Below are 20,227 nucleotides of genomic sequence, written 5' to 3' on the forward strand. Positions count from 1 at the left end.
TTAGATGAAAGCATTGCCTTACAATAGAGAAGAGACAATAGGTGCAGGAGTAGGCCATTTGGCCCTTCGAACCAGCACTGCCATTCAATGTGATCATGGCTGATCATCCCCAATCATCCTCCCTTCTCCCCATATCCCCTGACTTTAAGAGCCCTATCTAGCTCTCTCTTGAAAGTATCCAGAGAACTGGCCTCCACCGCCCTCTGAGGCAGAGAATGCCACAGACTCACAACTCTCTGTGAGAAAAAGTGCCATACACCCACCACCCTATAGCTAGGTGTTTAAAAAATAATTTCATATCTATTAACAGAATTGCATTCTTTCTTTACTCCCACCCTAGTTTATAGAACTTGAAATTGTTCAAAGCCAATATAGACATGCATGAAAACACGAAGTTGAAAATGGTTCTGTAAACTTCAGCAGTGACCGTTTTTTATTTCCCTCATAAAACATTGAGAAATAAGCATCTGATTACAAGTCCAAACTGAAACATTTTATTATTATTGCAATTGTGCTCAGCAACATAATGTTTAAACTATTTCTTCTCTTCATGGTAATGTCCATTCACATCTATAATTATACATCCTGTACCTCTCGCTTTTATTAAATATCATCAAACGACAATGCAACTTGTGTCCTCAGGAATGTTCAATCATGGTCCACTAGGTCAATTTAGCAAAGTTCCAGACATGTATTACCTAAATCAAATAATGTACCATTACTGTGGAAAATAGAGCTATTGTGATTTCATTACTATGTATGATTCAATGCAGAGATTTGTAAGTGAACCAATTGTCAAAGGAAAACGTTCACAAAAAAATACATAAACCTCGCAAAACATTCCTTTCTAAATCAAAACTTGTATTTTGATTTAAATAGGATTTTGAGCAATTTTTAAGCAGATTGAATTAGTGGCCAAACTATCCTTCCTCTGATAGTCTTTGAAATCATGGATGACGGGGGGAAAGTCTATTCTGCATCAGATGTTACGGGTAAGATTTATTCAACATTGCACATATGTTGAAAACAGGAGCACCGTAGTTTGTAGTAGCAATGTCGAGGGATACTTCGGAACTAGAGTGATTTATTTTTGCCACTCAAAGCCTTCAAACCTTGAAAGCTATTGACTACAGCTTTTTTTCCAGGCTTCTGATTTCAGTTGGAAGAAGTAATTCTTGATTTTTCTCCAAAAAGATGCAGCTTTAATTTTAACATTATATTCGAGTTTCCAAGACAAAATTAGCACTGAGAAATAGTTTTTTATCTACTTAAAAATTATTTGATGATTACAAAAACTGCAATTGGATCACTGCACATTGAACTCTTTAATTTCACTTATTTTGCTGAATCGATGTTCCAGCCTCCCTAGGCCAATATATTCTTCCTGAATTAAGAGATTAGAAATGGGCGGCACAGTGGCGCAGCGATAAAATTTCTGCCTTACAGCGCTTGCAGGTTTAATCCTGACCGCGGGTGTTGTCTGTATGGAGTTTGTAAGTTCTCCCCGTGACCACGTGGGTTTTCTACAAGATCTTCGGTTTCCTCCCGCATTCCAAAGATATACAGGTATGTAGGTAAATTGGCTTGGTAAATGTAAAAATTGCCCCTAATGTGTGTAGGATAGGATAGAATAGAATGCCTTTTATTGTCATTCAAACAGCTTGGTTTGAACAAAATTTCATTTTCTACAGTCTTACATTACAAAAAAACCCAAGACCCACACGTAACCCAGTTTACAGAAACATCCATCACAGTGGATCTCCAACATCTCCTCGCTGTGATGGAAGGCAAAGTCTTATCTCTTCCCTTTGTTCTTCTCCCACGGTCCAGCAGTCCAACTGCAGCATCGAGGCGAACTGGGGCTCCCGATGTTGAAGCTCCCGGCGGGCTATGGTAAGTCCTGTGGCCATTTAAGCCAAAGATCTTATAGCGGATCTTTGGTTTAAGCTGCGCCGGGCGATGTTAGACGCGGCTCCGTGTCCTTTAAACCCCGCGATTCCAGCGGGAGAAATTGCCGTTGCGGGAGCTCCGAAAAGCAGTCTCCCATCAGGGACCTGGAGCTCCTGATGTTCCTGTCCACCGGGCCTGTGGCCAGAGCCTCTGAAGCTCCAAAGTCGGGTTGCAGCCGCGCGCCACAACAGCTCTTCCCGTTCTGAAGATGGCCATCTCAGCGATGGCTGGTCCGCAGGCTCCGTGACTGGAGTCTTCAGGCTGGTCCCGGCCGGAGGCCGCCGCTGGCTCCACGATGTTAGGCCCAACGACACCGGAGACCCGACAGGGTAAAAGTCGGGTCCCCGTACAGGGAAGAGACTAACGGTTCCCCCCACCTCACCTCCCACCACACATACACAGCTAAAGAAAAATAATAAAAACTAGACTTAAGACATACATTTAACAAGACAAAAATAAAAAAAAACAGACGGACTGTAGTCGAGCCGCTGCCGATAGGCGCCGCCACACCATTAAGCGTGGATAGTATTAATATGCGGAAATCGCTGGTCGGCGCGGACCAGGTGGGCCGAAGAGCCTGTTTCCGCACTGTATCTCTAAACTAAACTAAACTAAACTAAGAAATGCATGAACAAAATGGCACAGTGGAATCCTATGGGTAGGGTGCGGCGCAGGGGGAGAAAAGGGAGTTGTGATATTGCCATGCCATGTCCCAGTACCATTGGTGCATAATTTCCATGCGTGCGCTTGATGCAAGAGCTTGTGTATATTTTGATCACAAATTGTATTCATTCTCTCATTAGAGTATGCTAAGCATAAGTAATGCTTTACCCATTGAATTCATTTAACATTAAATGACATGAAACCCCTACCTCATGAAGGGATGTTATCTTCTGAATCAAATCATGGCGGTATATTAACATATGACCTCTTAATCGTTGCTGGGAGGAATGACTGCACATGATCAGACATAATATTCCACTATAGCCATTTAAGCTGTTCTCACCATCAGCCAACCCACACGGCTGCTATTATGGGTGCTGTGTTCTGCTGTTGGCAGGAATCTGAACACTGTGATGGCATTTCTGCAATCTTTCCACCAGCAGATTGTAAAATTCTCTGATGCTACAACCGAATGAATGTCAGTGAGTTCAAGCACATGCCTTCACTCAACATGAAAGCATTTGGACAAATACCACCTCCACTTTAACAGTGCCATCACAATTGTTTGGCAGCCAGCTGGCCAGACGGCTGCTTTTCATGATGTGGTAATATAGTTAGAAATCCTAAAGTTGCTCATGGCTAATCTTCATGGCTATTTGCTGGTTCCTCTTTTCCTAAGGGGCAATCATCTTAAATACAGCTGAAGAGATGCACTGCTTAGAGGTAGAGCTGCAAAAACACTTGGGAAAATTACACCAAGGAAATATGCAAAGGCCATTATTCAACATTTATACAATAATGTTACAGAGTAGCTATAAAAAGATCATTGATATTGACTAGTTCGTTATGCTTTGAGTTTCATGATTTGTGCAGATGGAGAAACTGATATAGGTGTGCACAAAAGAGTGCTGTGGAACTGAAAGCAATTAGAAGAATGTGATCTCCCTTTATTTATTAGTAAATTTTGGGAACAGTCAGTACAATATTTGATGTCTCCACTCCTATGGTTGTTGAGGAGCCTGATCTGCTGTAGAGCTAATGCTTCAGTTTGCTACTGCACTTGCTATTATGGGACCAGTTTGATTGAAATAAAAGACCACATACATAGTGAAGAATGTTTCTTCAGTGCTATGAGACTTTTGAGATTTTGCAAAGTTTTAAGTACTCAGCTGACACACGGCTGACTTTATGGGTGGTAAAGGTCAAGGCTTCTCCTTGAGATAAAGACAAAAAGTTCACAAATTCCAGCAATCCGGCCATAAACTCAGTACCAACTGAGTTTTCTGCAGTAATGGTTTAAATTGAGTCATAGGGTCAGCAGTCGGGCAGCTATCACATGACATTCCAGGCCTGCATGGTGGCTAGATCTTGCAATATTTAGTCCCAGTCTATCTTTGTGCTTGTAGCTTGTGTCAATGCAGCGGAGTCTTCGAGGGGTGTAAGGTTCTCTCTTCATTACTGTTTATTGTCATCCTCCTCACCCTGCAGCAATGGGCAGGGGTTGTACCGATTTATGGAACTTGCAGCAGATGGTGATAAAGCATGAAACAGAATGGACTGTACTGCACGGTGGCTGTTAAGAAAATCTCATCTTGAAGAATTCAATGGGACTCTTTACATGGCTCCTCTAATGCATGGTTCCGATTATTAAAGCAATGTGAGGCACAACCACGAGCCTGGAAAGACCGAGGAGGTAAGGACAAAATAGATCTTGTCACCCAAGAGCCAGTCTGCATGTTGACTGAAATATGCTAGGCACAACAGATTGCTTTAGGATAAAGGCAAAATCTGAGTTTCCCAATTACATGGGTCATCGGTATTTTACACTAGTGGTCACATACGACCTGCAAATTCACGTGTACAGCTGGGAATGCAATATCAATAGGAACAAATGACTCATGGACCAGTGAATGGATTGTTCCAGCAACAGTTTCTCAGTGCATGGTCTTTAGAATCTGGAAGTTAATATTGTCACAGATTCATCAAGATTGTATTGATGAAAAATAAGCTCCACAAATCAGCTAAGCATCAAGAAAGATTAGCTGGAGAAAATGAAAAGTGCATATTAACTCATACTTTCAATTTCCATGCCATTGCAATAAATGTACAGTCTGAGGAACACTACAGAGCATGGAAGAAACAAATCTTTTACGGCCTAAACCATCAGAATAATTCCCAAAGCTGCATGTCTGAAGAACAACAATTTTACAACGTAGTACATACAATATGGACAATTTTAGGTAAGCATTATTGGGCAAAATCTGAAATTAAGCCGTATGGTATTAGAAGAGAAAAATTTCAGTTCATCATCCCCTCGGATAAAAGATCATCAGCCTGAAACATTCTCTTTTTCTTTCTAATGCTACCAGACCTGCTGAATTTATCCAGCATTTTCATTTTCATTGCAGATTTCCACTGACAGAAAGAAAATGTTTACTTACAAAGGTAAATCAAACTGCTTTGCAATTTCAATTTGTTCAATGAAGACCTTTTTTTGTTCATTCTTCTGTGCCTCAGTGCTGGCAATTCGTGGGGTGAAATCCAACCCTACCTGAAATAAAATCAGAAGCCAAGCTGGTAGGATATTTGATATAAATTCCTAATATGACCCAACATGTTCTAGAACTTCAAATCAAAATTAATCATAAATATTATTTTCAGTTCATTCCTAACTATAAAACCTTTTTTTTTTAATGTTGACCGTTGGTCATTTTGTGGGATTCATGGCTCTGAGTCAGAAGCTATGGATTCAAGTTCTGTTCCAGTGAATTGAGTACAATACAGGTTATCACAGTTCCCAGAGGAAGAAGTGTGCCCTCTTTAAATGGAGCATTAAATAGTTCTGACCAAATTCTTCCATCATTTTATAGTTTGCTGATGTCATCATCTGCTGTTCTATTTGTTTTACATTAAGTAGTTTGCTCTCTCTGATTCGTCAAGTCAAGTCAAGTTTATTCGTCACATACGCATACGAGATGTGCAGTGAAATGAAAAGTGGCAATGCTTGCGGACTTTGTGCAAGTAAACTACAAAACAGAATGGAACAGAATCAGTAATTACATATTTGTGGGAGAAAAAAAAAGAAGAAAAAAAAAGAAAAAAACAGCAATTTTAAAAATACACCACACAACAGTAAATTGGTACAGTAAGTTAGTCCCTGGTGAGATAGGAGTTTACAGTCCTAATGACCCCTGGGAAGAAACTCCTTCTCATCCTCTCTGTTTTCACAGCATGGCAACAGAGGTGTTTGCCTGACCGTAGCAGCTGGAACAGTCTGTTGCTGGGGTGGAAGGGATCCCCCTTGATCTTGTTGGCTCTGGATTTGCACCTTCTGATGTATAGTTCCTGCAGGGGGGGCGAGTGTAGTTCACATAGTGCGTTTGGCCAAACGCACAACTCTATGCAGAGCTTTCTTGTCCTGGGCAGAGCTGTTCCCAAACCAGATTGTGATGTTTCCGTACAAGATGCTTTCCACAGCCGCTGAGTAGAAGCACTGGAGGATCCTCAGAGACTCTGAATTTCCTCAATTACCTGAGGTGGTACAAGCGCTGCCTTGCCTTACTCACCAGTGCGCCCTATCCACAGTATCCCCATTTATCTTCAGTGGTGTGTACATCCTCGGATGTTGTGCCCTCCTAAAGTCCACGATCAGCTCCTTAGTTTTTTTGACATCCAAGAGGAGGCTGTTGTCCTGACACCAGAGTGCCAGATCAGCCACCTCATCCCGGTAGGCCTTCTCATCGTGATCGGAGATCAGGCCCACCACCACAGTGTCATCAGCAAACTTGATTATATAGTTGGAGCTGAACCTAGCCACACAGTCATGTGTGTACAGGGAGTACAGTAGGGGGCTGAGGACACAACCCTGGGGGGATCCTGTACTCTGGGTGAGGGACTTTGATGTATTTCCTCCCATCTCGACTACCTGGGGCCTGGCGGTGAGAAAGTCCAGGACGCAGGCACACAGGGGGGTGTTGAGCCCCAATTCCAGTAGCTTCCTGGCCAGTCTGGTGGGGACTATCGTGTTGAAGGCTGAACTGAAGTCTATGAACAGCATCCTCACATAGCCCCCCTTCTGGCTGTCAAGGTGAGAGAGAGCGGTGTGCAGAACTTGGGAGACCGCATCGTCCGTGGATTTGTTCGGACGGTATGCGAATTGTAGGGTCCATGTTGCGAGGGAGGAAGGCGCAGATGTGTTTCTTGACCAGCCTCTCAAAGCATTTCATGACTACCGAGGTGAGGGCCACCGGACGGTAGTCATTCAGACAAGCTGGGGAGGCATTTTTTGGTACAGGTACAATGGTGGATCTTTTGAAGCAGGCAGGGTCCACGGACTTGGCCAGGGAGAGGTTGAATATTGTAGTGAGCACCGGAGCCTAGCTGCGTAGCACAAGACTTAAGTATTCGCCCCGAGATGCCATCTGGGCCTACAGCTTTTCTCATGTTCACACGTGTCAGAGCCCTCCTCACGTCATGCACGGACAACGAGAATGTGTGCACATCCCCAGCGGTGGACCTCCCTTCAGCTTTGTTAACCAGCACGCTGGCGGTGTTGTCGTTAGCCGGCAAGCCTGGGTTGATGTTGCCCGTCTCGAAATGGGCATAGAAAGCGTTCAGGTCATCAGCCGGCACTTCCGGTTGAGGGGGGGCTGCTCCGGTAGTTAGTTATAGTCCGTAGCCCCTGCCAAAGGCATCTGGTGTCCTGCTGCTCCATCTGTGACTCCATCTTGTCCCTGTACCTCCTTTTTGCATCCTTCACCGCCCTTCGCAGTCGGTAGCACTCTATCTTGTCGACATCCATATTTCCGGATGCCAGGCCAGAGTTGTAGGCAGCGGTGCGAGCATTCAAGGCAACACGAACGGACCTGTCCACCCAGGGTTTTTGATTCGGAAAGATGCTAACCCTTACCGTGGGGACGATGTTATCGGCTATTGTTGATGTCCGTGACCGCTTCCGCGAACTCACTGACATCACTGGAACTTGCTTGGAACATATTCCAGTCGACATCTCGCTCAGTGCATCTTGCAGCATGGCCTCTGACTGGTCGGACCACCGCTTTACGTCCCTCGTCACTGCCGCTTCCCGACTATCCTCTGTTTATACTCCGGCAGCAGGAAAATGGCAGCGTGGTCAGATTTTCCGAAAGGATGAAACAGCCTTGTAGCCCTTCCGGAACGGCATATAGCAGTGGTCCAATGTTCTTTCCCCCCTGGTGGCACACGTGATGTGTTGGTAGAAGTTCGGCATGACCTTCTTGAGATTTGATTTATTAAAATCTCCAGCCACCACCATAGCCGCATCTAGGTTCGTGTTTTGATGTCGATATAGCACATCGTGTAGGGCCGATAGTGCCATGTCCGTGTCCGCATGCGGTGGAATGTAGATGGCTGTGACTGAACCGAACTCCCGGGGAAGGTAGAATGGGCGGCATGAGATCGTTAGATGTTCCAGGTCTGGCGAGCAGGAACGGGAAAACGTCTTGATATTTCTAGGGTTGCACCAGTTATTATTGGTTATGAAGCAAACTCCTCCACCCTTGGATTTCCCAGATTCTTCTGTCAGCACGGTAAACAGTGAAGGACTCGGTTGGGCAGATTACCTGATCCAGCACCAGAGAGACACCAGCCATGTCTCGGTCAGGCAGAGGATGTTGCAGTCCCTTATGTCCCGCTGGAATCTGACCCTCGCCCTGAGGTCATCCAGCTTGTTTTCCAGGAACTGGACGTTTGCCAGAAGAATGCTGGGCAGAGGAGGACGAAAGGCTGGGGCTCTCATCCTATTCCGAATCCCCCCCCGCTTACCCCGATGTTTTCTCCGGGTTTTCCTTGGAGCCGCGCTCCCACTGTTGTTGCCGCAGCGAGTTCTGATGATCTCTGCTGGCCACGCTGGATCGGTGAGTACATTGTTTAAAAAGTCTCCATTTACGCTAGAGTTTAGTTTTAAGAGCGTTTCCCTGTTACACTTTGTTAGTGCTAGGGAGTTGGTACTTAGAAATAAATTAAAAAAGAACATGCAAGTTAAAAATATGCACAGTTTCCGCGGAGCTGCCACGACGGCAATTGGACAGGGCCGCGCCATCTTCTTGACAAAGACATTGTTTCAAACCTCGGCCTAGGCCCTCGTGTCCACATCTTCCAAAAAATAATAAAGTGCACTATATTCTCTCACATTATTGTTAGAGGGAGTTTTTATGCAGAGATTAGTTGCTGCCTTTGTAATCCCAGCCATACTTCAAAAAATGTTTTTCAGTCAAATATTTAGTTTTGTCCTAAAATCATGAAAAGGACAACATCAATCCAAGTCTTTCTTCTATTTTCCAGTGTATTTTACAAATTTATACACCAGCTATTTATTCTGCTAAAATGACCCATCCTGTGAATACCATACGCATCTGCAGTTCCCTCTTAAACACCTTTCATACATAGCTGTTTCGCATTGGACCTTGCCTCTAGCATGGTACATTTAACGATAGGAAATTTGTCGAATCGTTACTATGGCACTGTAGAAGAAGCTTGTTTATAAACATAAAGTCCTGGAGTAACTCAGCTGGCTACTCCAGCACTATGTGTCTAACTTCGGTGTAAATCAGCATCTGCAGTTCCTTCCTACACAAGCTTGTTTATAAAGTTATTTTAAGTCCAATAAACTTTCTAAAATTATATCTGAAAATATTCAATCGATAGATGTCCTTGTGCATACCCTCTGTCTTTGAAATACAGTACATTGTTTCACATATGATTCATTACATCTTTATATACTTTGAAAATATTACTGTGAAAAGTGGATGACTCAATGGGCAAATGTTTGGATTTGAGTGCTATTGATCATAAAAGCCAAACTGGCAGCTTTTATATTTAGATGAATGCACACAGCAATAAATGTCCTCGTGACAACAAATTGTCCACAAGAATCTGCAGATGCTGGAATCTGGGGCAACAATCAGCTGGAGGAGCTCAAGGAGTCGAGGAGCTTCTGTGGGTGGGATAGACATGCAGGACTTGGATACAGGGTTTCAATCCAAAACGTTGACCATTCCTTTCCTATCACATATGCTGACTGACCTGATGAAGTCCTTCAAAAGATTGTTTGTTGCAACTAATGTTCGTGTTCACTGCATTTTATTTGTAAGTTTTAAACTTAAAATGGTCAATTACATTACATGAACATTATTGTCTGCGTATTAGCACAATTGTACCTGTAATTAAAACTGCAAAATTTAATCTGTAATTATTACAACAAATAATGATATTAAAATATTCAAATAAACTGGAGAATAAAAGTTTTGTAGCTCTGATATTCAATGTTTTAAAATTTACATATGGGAATTGCAATAATTTCACATGATTTATTTTTCCAATATTGAAAAGACTTTATTCTGATTCATATAATTCTATGAAGAATTTTTTGACAGTAATCTCTGACCCCCTTCTCTTAATCTTTGAAAAAATACACTTCATCAAATCTTTTTCTAGTAAGCCTTGTAATAGAACCAACAAGGTATGTGTATCAAATTGAATTCACTTGGTTATTTATCACTGATACAGTTAGATAAGCATTGAATGCGATTGCAGTTTGATATCGAAAATCTCCTCTGAATTATTTGACTACGCCAATAGCAGAATAAGCTATGTTATCAGAATCTTTCGGGTTAAATGGACACTTTGTACAACTTTGACCTGGATATGACTCATGGCTAACACTGATGCAATAAACACAGGGATAGAAACTGCATTCTGATGTTTGACCATGATATTCTTGTACAATCATTTATAGCATGCTAAAGCTAACATTGTTTAAATCTGTGGCTTTTACACAACACACCAATGCAATGAACTGTGATATTCCACTGAAGAATGTTGCGGTTTTGCTTTTTAAAATTTGTTTGACTGATATTCTGAAAGATTAACAGATTGCTCAAACCTTCTCCCATCCCTTTCACCTCCCTCAACAAGACTACAATTCTCAGCACCACAAATCTTCGTCAATGAATGCATTCAGCTTTTTGATTTCTTTGGATGATTCATTAATGTGTTATGTGGTTGCTAGGAAACAACCAGCCAACCTTGAATAACATTGCAAAACATACAAAAAATAATCTTTAAAAATATTTATCATACGTAAAGCAATTCTCTCAACCTGATGACAATACTAAAAACGTCACAGGCACAATTATAATAAATTGTAATCCTTGACAAACATAACCAGTTTTGTAACTGATATTTAAATTATTTTACAATGTACATATGACAACATAAGTTCTTTTTTCACTGAAAAAACCTTGATTGATAGTTATATCAAGCATTCAACGAGCTGACACAATTTCAATGCACTATTGCAAAAGAACAGTGAAAATGTAAGCTTTTTATTTTCTGCTCCTGAGCAAAACAACGATGCGACTGAGAAGGGTCAATTTTAAAGGAGTCTAAATTGGGAAAGATGCTCAAATGCATATATTTCTGAAGTGGCAGGTGAAACTGCAACGGATGTTTAAAATGTATGCGGCATTCAAGTCAGGTTTTTATACAAAGAAGCATGTACGCGTGCACGTTCTACCAAACCTTTATAAATTAGTTTATGCATCTGTTGAAATACTGCATCAATTTCCGTAATTACGTCAAGCATTTGGAGAGGATGGTGAGGAAACTGAAATATACCTCGCGTGACAGTCTTCAGTAAAGTGGGAAGTTCCTTTTTAGAGCAGAGAAGGTTAATGGGAGACTTAAGTTTGAATTTATTTGAGCTCTTGATAAATGAAGTAAGGTAAATCTGTCTCCACTGACTGGAGGATCGATAACAAGAGGATAAAGGTTAAAGATAATTGTCAAAAAGAGTTGTGTGGGTGGGTTGGGTGAAGTGGTGATGGATGGATGGATGGAGTGAGATAGCGAGAATTTTTGTTTGCATAGTATGATTAGTAAGATATGGAATGCACTGATGAAGAGACAGTATATGAATGATCTCAAAATTAACCTTTACATGAACGAGAAAATGTTGCAAGATTATGGGAAAAGATTGAGAGAATGGGATTAATTCATCCCATTGCTGCAGCAAGTAAGAATGTAATTGTTCTATCTGGGACATACGACAATAAAACACTCTTGCCTCAACTATAATTGTGCAGCTATTTCAAAAGCTGGCACGACATGAGGCAAACTGCCTGTTCCTATTCTGTAAAATGCATTGAATGTTATTTTTCAAAAATAATGCAGTAAAATCACGAAGGTATGGCAGACAATAAAAGATCATGGTTCATTTCATTAGGTTCTACCATACTGAGAATCATGTCATGCAATGATAATAGAATTACGAACTAGTCATTGCAATCAATTAATGTCAATCAATCAATCAATCAATCAATCAATCAATCAATCAGTTTTATTCATCACATACACATATAAGTGTAGTGAAATGAATTTACCAGCAGCGGTACAATTTTAAAAAAAAACACACAATACACAATAAAATTAAATACAAACAGAAATTAGTGTACAACAAACCCAGAATGACACGAGAAAATTACAAAAGCTGGCAAAATTTGAGAAGTATAATATGTCCAAGTATGCGACACTTTCCATAAGTTAAGCCTCGTGTTCTTGAACAAATACACCACTTCCAAATGTTATTTTATGAAGAAAATCAAACACTAGATTTACAGGGACAGGAAAAGCTGCATTAGATTGCAGATAATTATCTACTACTTTAGGGATACAACATAAATGCAAATTGTTATATAAAAATCAACCTTCAATGTTTTAGATCTTCCTCAAGGTATTTTATTTTTTGTGGGCAACAATGCACAATAATGTGAATGCAACAACAAAAATGAGATACAATAATCATAGCAAAAAAAATGATTTGGTAAATGTATTCCAAACAGATACAACATGACCGTGGGTTTTCTGCACAACATTAAAAAATGCATTTCAGAAGCGCACTAGAATATTTTAAAATGCTGAACTGCACCTTACCTCTCCAATTGCCAATAAGCAGTCCTTATATTTTTCTATCAATGGAAGTGCATTCTGCAAATCCTGGAAGAAAAACAAATCTTTAATTTAAAAAAAAATCAAATAAGTAAGTAAGTAAGTTTTATTTATATAGCACGTTTTAAGTCAACTCGCATTGACACCAAAGTGCTTTACATAAAATAGATAATAAGTTTCCATATAAACCATAGAAAAAGGTTAAAAAAATAAATAAAATGGACACAACACATTATAGAGTTCATATATATTCACAAATAGGGAGAGGAGGTCAACTTTTGCTTAAATAGGTGACCAAAGGTAAGAGCACAATTTACTAATTTTGCTGATGCAGGGAATTAGCAATTTGTCCCAAAAGTTTGGATTACACAATGGCTTTTTTTGCCCAAAGTCTTGAGGCAAGGCTTTACCCAATCTTTTACCCAAAGTAGCAATGCCATTTAATGCCAGTGACAGGACATCAGATTAAGAATCCAACAAAAAGTGCATCTCTTTAACCAGTGAGTTATTCAAAAACAAACATAGTATGAACTAAGAAAAGTTAATTAGAATGGGTGAATCTATGTTCACACCAGAAGTAGAACAAGAAAGGAAAAAAATTATATCAAAAGAAAATTAAATTTGACATTAAATTCTCCTGGAACAATTCCCAAGCTAATGAAATAAGACTGTACTCCACAGGTTCACAAGTTATAGGAGTAGAATTAGGCCATTCGGCCCATTGAGTCTACTACGTCATTCAATCATGGCTGATCTCTGCCTCCTAATCCCATTTACCTGCCTTCTCCCTATAACCCTTGACACCCGTTCTAATCAAGAATTTGTTCATCTCTGCCTTAAAAATATCCACTGACTTGGCCTCCACAGCCCTCGGTGGCAATGAGTTCCAAATAACTACCCTCTGACTAATGAAGTTCCTCCTCACCTCCTTTCTAAAAGCGCGCTCTTTCATTCTGAGGCTATGACCTCTGGTCCTAGACTTTCCCGCCAGTGGAAACATTCTTTCCACATCCACTCTACCTATACCTTTCATTATTCTGTTATTTCATTACACTTATGCTTGTTTATGTTCTGGACAAGAGATTCATTTCTAAAATTAATAATTCTTAGGTCTGCTGAGTGGTGGGAAAAATACTTTTACTTTAAAATTAATATGTTAAAAATGTGATAACTGTCTCTTTCTGTACATTAAAGGACTGTTCAAAAAAAGGGTCTCTTCTAATTCTCATAGCACTGTTGGCACTAGATATTTAAAAGCATCCTGGATTCCTTATCACAGGGACTTTTTCCTCATGATTTAACATTATGTAACACCAAAACACCTCATTATTTGTACCGAATACTGCAATCATGTCAATAGCCTTGCAGTTTGGTTCTCTTCCACAATAAGTCGTTTATCATCATGTGTACAAGTACAATGAGGTACAGCTACAATGAAAATTCTTGCTTGCAGCAGGCTCACAGTAGCCAAACACACAAAAACAAATTATACATAGATTACACGTCAAGTTTTTGAAAGAAAGAACACTGTATAAGAAACAAGATAATGGCACAAAACATAATTAGAACAAAAATTGTGGGATGATGAACATTTTATTAACACGAGGCAAATTAGAAATCAATGCCTTGATTTGCATTAAATGGATTAAATGCAACAAACATTTTGCAGTGAAATTCAATCTATTTCAGATTGCTCAATAAAACATTCTAAACAACAAAGTAAACTACTCTATCTCGTTCACGGAGTAAAAACCATTTGTTCTCTAGAATATGTTAATTATTTAACTGATATGGAATCTGAGAAGTGCCTTTTTGATACCCATTTTGTCTGTTGGCAGTAGCTCCAGAAATAGTGGATGCATTAGTAATAATCTTTCAAAACTCTTTAGATTCTGGAGTAGTTCCTGAGGATTGGCGGGTAGCAAATGTAACCCCACTTTTTAAGAAGGGAGGGAGAGAGAAAACGGGGAATTACAGACCAGTTAGTCTAACATCGGTAGTGGGGAAACTGCTAGAGACAGTTATTAAAGATGGGATAGCAGCACATTTGGAAAGTGGTGAAATCATTGGACAAAGTCAGCATGGATTTACAAAAGGTAAATCATGTCTGATGAATCTTATAGAATTTTTCGAGGATGTAACTAGTAGCGTGGATAGGGGAGAACCAGTGGATGTGGTGTATCTGGACTTCCAGAAGGCTTTCGACAAGGTCCCACATAAAAGATTAGTATACAAACTTAAAGCACACGGCATTGGGGGTTCAGTATTGATGTGGATAGAGAACTGGCTGGCAAACAGGAAGCAAAGAGCAGGAGTAAACGGGTCCTTTTCACAATGGCAGGCAGTGACTAGTGGGGTACCGCAAGGCTCAGTGCTGGGACCCCAGCTATTTACAATATATATTAATGATCTGGATGAGGGAATTGAAGGCAATATCTCCAAATTTGCGGATGACACTAAGCTGGGGGGCAGTGTTAGCTGTGAGGAGGATGCTAGGAGACTGCAAGGTGACTTGGATAGGCTGGGTGAATGGGCAAATGATTGGCAGATGCAGTATAATGTGGATAAATGTGAGGTTATCCATTTTGGTGGCAAAAACAGGAAAGCAGACTATTATCTAAATGATGGCCGACTAGGAAAAGGGGAGATGCAGCGAGACCTGGGTGTCATGGTACACCAGTCATTGAAAGTAGGCATGCAGGTGCAGCAGGCAGTGAAGAAAGCGAATGGTATGTTAGCTTTCATAGCAAAAGGATTTGAGTATAGGAGCAGGGAGGTTCTACTGCAGTTGTACAGGGTCTTGGTGAGACCACACCTGGAGTGTTGCGTACAGTTTTGGTCTCCAAATCTGAGGAAGGACATTATTGCCATAGAGGGAGTGCAGAGAAGGTTCACCAGACTGATTCCTGGGATGTCAGGACTGTCTTATGAAGAAAGACTGGATAGACTTGGTTTATACTCTCTAGAATTTAGGAGATTGAGAGGGGATCTTATAGAAACTTACAAAATTCTTAAGGGGTTGGACAGGCTAGATGCAGGAAGACTGCTCCCGATGTTGGGGAAGTTCAGGACAAGGGATCACAGCTTAAGGATAAGGGGGAAATCCTTTAAAACCGAGATGAGAAGAACTTTTTTCACACAGAGAGTGGTGAATCTCTGGAACTCTGCCACAGAGGGTAGTCGAGGCCAGTTCATTGGCTATATTTAATAGGGAGTTAGATGTGGCCCTTGTGGCTAAGGGGATCAGAGGGTATGGAGAGAAGGCAGGTACGGGATACTGAGTTGGATGATCAGCCATGATCATATTGAATGGCGGTGCAGGCTCGAAGGGCCGAATGGTCTACTCCTGCACCTAATTTCTATGTTTCTATGTTTCTCAAACCACATTCTCAATTTGTATATATTTTGTGAGGAATTAGTACATGATTTGTTAAATAGACACTGTAAGTTACCCCGTTTTGCCGACTAATGGCAAAAAGAATCATAGAGTGAATGGGCATGTGCGATAAAAGGGAAGTTGTATGTGAACAGAGAAATAAAGAGGGGTGCAATAGGACAAAGACGATTGTTCCCTTAACAGCTGGCATTAATGCAAAAGGCCACATGGTCTCTTCAAATGTCATTATATACATACAAAAAGTGCAGTGAACTAATTTTAACTAAAAAAATAGCCATCATATCATTCCTGTTTTATCATCATGACAATTGTCGCTAATTTTTGTTTTGTGTTACCTCAAGTGTGGCACTACGTTGTTCTTGTGGTGGATTTCCTTGTACGGGATGGACACCAAGACATGGTAGCACAAACCCAGAATATCTGAAAGGAATTATTTCAAGTTATTTTATCAAATATAAGGTACATACATAAATCAAAAACATTACATGTAAGGACTCCTATTTTCCTGTTCAGTAGTGTTCTATCATTATATCTGCAGTTATTCCACATTTTCAGTGCCAAAGCATTTAAAATCCATCAAATACCAACTCAATAAATTCTATCCTTTCCAATATAAAGTGAGAATGATTAATAATATAATTGATACATGAGAGACCCCCTGCTTTGACATAGGCGTCAAACGCCAGGTAAGTAGAATTAATATTTTATCTATACAAGAATTCCCATTCTCCAGCAAAGTTTTAACACATGACCCTAGATAATTGTCAAACATCAAGGATTCCATGAATGGATGTATTATCAGTGTTGATCTCATAATGTCTGTACTGGTCAAAATATTTTCCCAGACACCGTTCAATACTGTGCAAGTTTAGTCACGAATATATAGGCGGCATACTCAATGCCTGAGAAAAAGTACATGGCACGAATTTCTAAGCAACTTTGCAAAACATGCCCTGGGCAGTCTCAGGGTGGAGTAAGACAAGGAAGAATTGTTAGAACATGTTGTCCCAAACGATAATCATTGTTGAATTAAGCAACCAAACAAAAATTAATACCACAGATGTACAAATGGAACTATATGCTGGTCAAATGAAAACATGCCTGAATTGATCTTTCACTCATTTTATCAAAAGAACATTCTATCCTACAAAATTACAGTTGAAGTCCTTAAAGTGAATAAAATGAAAAATTGCCAGAAAGATATAATAGGAAAAATATGTTTTTCTTAATTTAAAAATAGCTGAGGACATTTAAATCAGTTTCAGGAAAGTTACTGGTTTCCTCTTTTAAAATGCGCTGACTTCTGTTGTGCAAAGTTCCAACAAGCTTTCAAATCATTTCTGTGTAATTCTCTTTTGAAATCTGGATATCCCATGCATGTTCTGCAATTAGTATCCATTCCTAGCCGCTTTCAAAAAAGTGGAGTGAATTGCTTTATTGGACTATGGCAATCTTTCTGGTGACGATACTCCTTTAATGTTGTTGGGTAAATGATGTGCAGAACTTCGATCCATCAACAGCAAAGGAGCAGCAATATATTTCCAAGTCAGCATGGTGTGCAACCTGAATGGAACTTACAGGTGATGTTCCCAGACCCTGCTGCTCTTTCCCTCCTATTCAATAGAGTTGTGTGATGCTGCAAAGTATTGACAAATTGCTATAATGCGTTTTATAGATGGTATACACAGCAGGCTTCGTCCACTAATGATGAACGAGGTGAATGTTCAGGATGATGGACTGGGTGCCAATCAAAATACTTTTCAAGTATTGTTGGAGCTGTATACATCCAGGTAACTGGAGTGTATTTTATCACAGCACAGATTTATGCCTTCTAGATTGTGAAAAGATTTTGGAAAGTCAAGGAACAAGTCATTCCGCACAGAATAGCCAGCCTCAGATCCATTCCTGCAAACACAGCTTTTATTTGGCTGTACCAGATAGGTTCAATGACCCCTTTCGTCAAATAATTAAGTCTACATATCATTCCAACATAATTCATTTGTTTAGCAAAGTATTCTTCTCCTCTCTACCCTGTTTGCTTGGGTTCTGGCACATCCTCTATAACCTGTTCACTCTTGTTAAAAATGAGTGCCACCAAAACAGATGAGCTTGAATCTGCTACTAAAGTATTCAATTTGAGGTAGAACTGAGGACCAAGATAATAAATTAATAAAAAACAATTAAATGTTACTGCACACCTGTGCTCAAACTACAGAAAAGCAAACTTACAGAGACTTAAAGTAGCTTATAATGATGTCATGAGAATATTACTTAAGAGACCTAGATGGTGTAGTGCAAGGGAAATGTTTGTGGCTGCAGGAGGCAATACTTTACAAACTGTCTGAAGAAATCCAGACTAATTTACTGAAAATGAAATGAAATAATCTTGGCCTTATCAAACATAAGGTTTAGCACTACACGCTACCAATCCCAGCTGTGGAGACATTGGTATAGTTGTCTCGATGTACGCTACTGATTTTTAAAATTCTTGATCTTAAAACATGTATTGTGCTTTTGTATGTAATTTATTGTGCTTTTGTAAGTAATTTACTGTGCTTTTGTATGCCATTTATTGTGTTTTGTATGCAATGTAATGTCTTGTCTTTTATCTAGACCTTGAGTCTGTCATAAAAAGTAAGTACCATAAGCAAGTAAGTAAATGCAATTACAATGTTAGGTAATACAACATCAGAAATTAGAAATGTAGTAACAATTAGAAAGATTTCTAAAATATGCACAATTTGGGGTAGAACTGCAAAAATAACTAAAGCCCAAAATGTTTACTTGTTATTAATTTTGGAAGAAAGAAAATAACATGTATTTGTAACAGACATTACTGGAAAGCTATGTCTTTATAAACCTAGCCACATCAATCAATATTCTCATCTGAATTTACTGTGAAGGATCTGGAAGCTGCTGAGTTCATGGAAGAAAACAATGATATCTTGAAGCATATCATGATTTCAAAGGAGGTGAATAAATCCCAGGCCTGACCAAGTATATCCTAGACACTGTGAGAGGTAGGGGAGAAGATTGCTGTGGCCTTGGCAGAGATTTTTTAGCCACAGGAAAAAAAAATTCTTAAATTCTTAAATTCTTAAATTAGCTTAAAACACTTGAGTCTGTTACAGGAAATCGACTGGTTTCCTCTTTTAAAATGCATTGATTTCTGCTATGCAACATTTCAGAAAACTTTCAAATCATTTCCATGCAATTTTCTTTTGAAATGTGGATATCCAATGCATGTTCTGCAATTAGTATTGTTCTGCAATATATTTCCAAGTCACCATGGTGTGGAACCTGAATGGAACTTACAGATTACTGGAAGACTGGAAGATGCTTAATGTTTGGGTCTTTATTTATGAAGGTATGCAAAGACAAGTCGGGGAACTGCAGCCTTACGTCAAAATATATTCAAGACAGAGAATCCCAATTTTTAGATATTAAAAAGGGATCAAGGGACATTGGTTTATGTACAGCAATGTGACATTGAGATTAAGATCAGTCATAACTTTATTGGATGGTGGAGCTGGTGTAAGGGTCAACATGGATGACTTCTGTTTTCTGATTCTTATGTTTTTATGTTGATAATCGCTAAATCTGAGTTGGTGCAAGCCATCTCGGCATGGCGCAAGGATTGAAACATGCATGATCTTTGTTGTTCAGTGCCCAATTACGTGGTACTTTTATCCCCTGAATGAGAGCAATGTTAAGATTTGAGATTTTACATAATAACGTGTAATAGGTATGACATACATACTTGTTTGAAAGCTCTATTAGTCTTTCAAATTCTCCAGCATGCTCTGCTACCGCCACAAGAGCTAGGATTCCAGTCTGTGAGAAAGACAAATCACATCATCAATATCTGGGGTCATGCAGTCCAATATGGGACAGTTCCAATTAAAAGGCCAAACATTTAACAGGAATGTAACATTGCAGCTCACACAGTAACTCAACTTTTTCCAGATCAGCTGGAGTGGCAGTTTACTGCATTGCTTATTGTACCACAGACAGCCTGTGAAACAGGGGAAAACTGCACTTGAGCTGAGACATGCAGTTGACCCTGATGCAACAAAAATTTAATCTCTTGCAGGTTTTCTGTGTTGAAACAAAATTATATTATCTCATGACACAGGAGGTGGCTACTTGGCCCATGAAGATAAACACAAAAAAGAACATTAACCTGATGTTGGATGCTGGAACCATCCCATCAATCCTATTCTTCTAATTTCC

At 39.8% G+C, this 20,227-nt stretch overlaps 1 protein-coding gene across 4 annotated transcripts in view; it reads right to left on the reverse strand.

The window, feature by feature from the left end:
• The window catches only part of LOC129699735 (putative deoxyribonuclease TATDN3), a 33,836-nt gene that overhangs the window by 6,396 nt on the left and 7,213 nt on the right, over window positions 1–20,227 (reverse strand). For all 4 annotated transcript variants that reach the window (XM_055639770.1, XM_055639768.1, XM_055639767.1 and 1 more), the window contains exons 3-6: window positions 19,755–19,828; window positions 16,330–16,414; window positions 12,583–12,645; window positions 5,055–5,164 (exon numbers count right to left, since the gene is read on the reverse strand). In XM_055639770.1, coding sequence (XP_055495745.1) covers window positions 5,055–5,164; window positions 12,583–12,645; window positions 16,330–16,414; window positions 19,755–19,828 — 332 coding nt within the window. The remainder of the gene's footprint in view (window positions 1–5,054; window positions 5,165–12,582; window positions 12,646–16,329; window positions 16,415–19,754; window positions 19,829–20,227) is intronic.

This window comes from Leucoraja erinacea, chromosome 8 (genome assembly GCF_028641065.1).
Source record: "Leucoraja erinacea ecotype New England chromosome 8, Leri_hhj_1, whole genome shotgun sequence".
NCBI classification, from domain to species: domain Eukaryota; kingdom Metazoa; phylum Chordata; class Chondrichthyes; order Rajiformes; family Rajidae; genus Leucoraja; species Leucoraja erinaceus.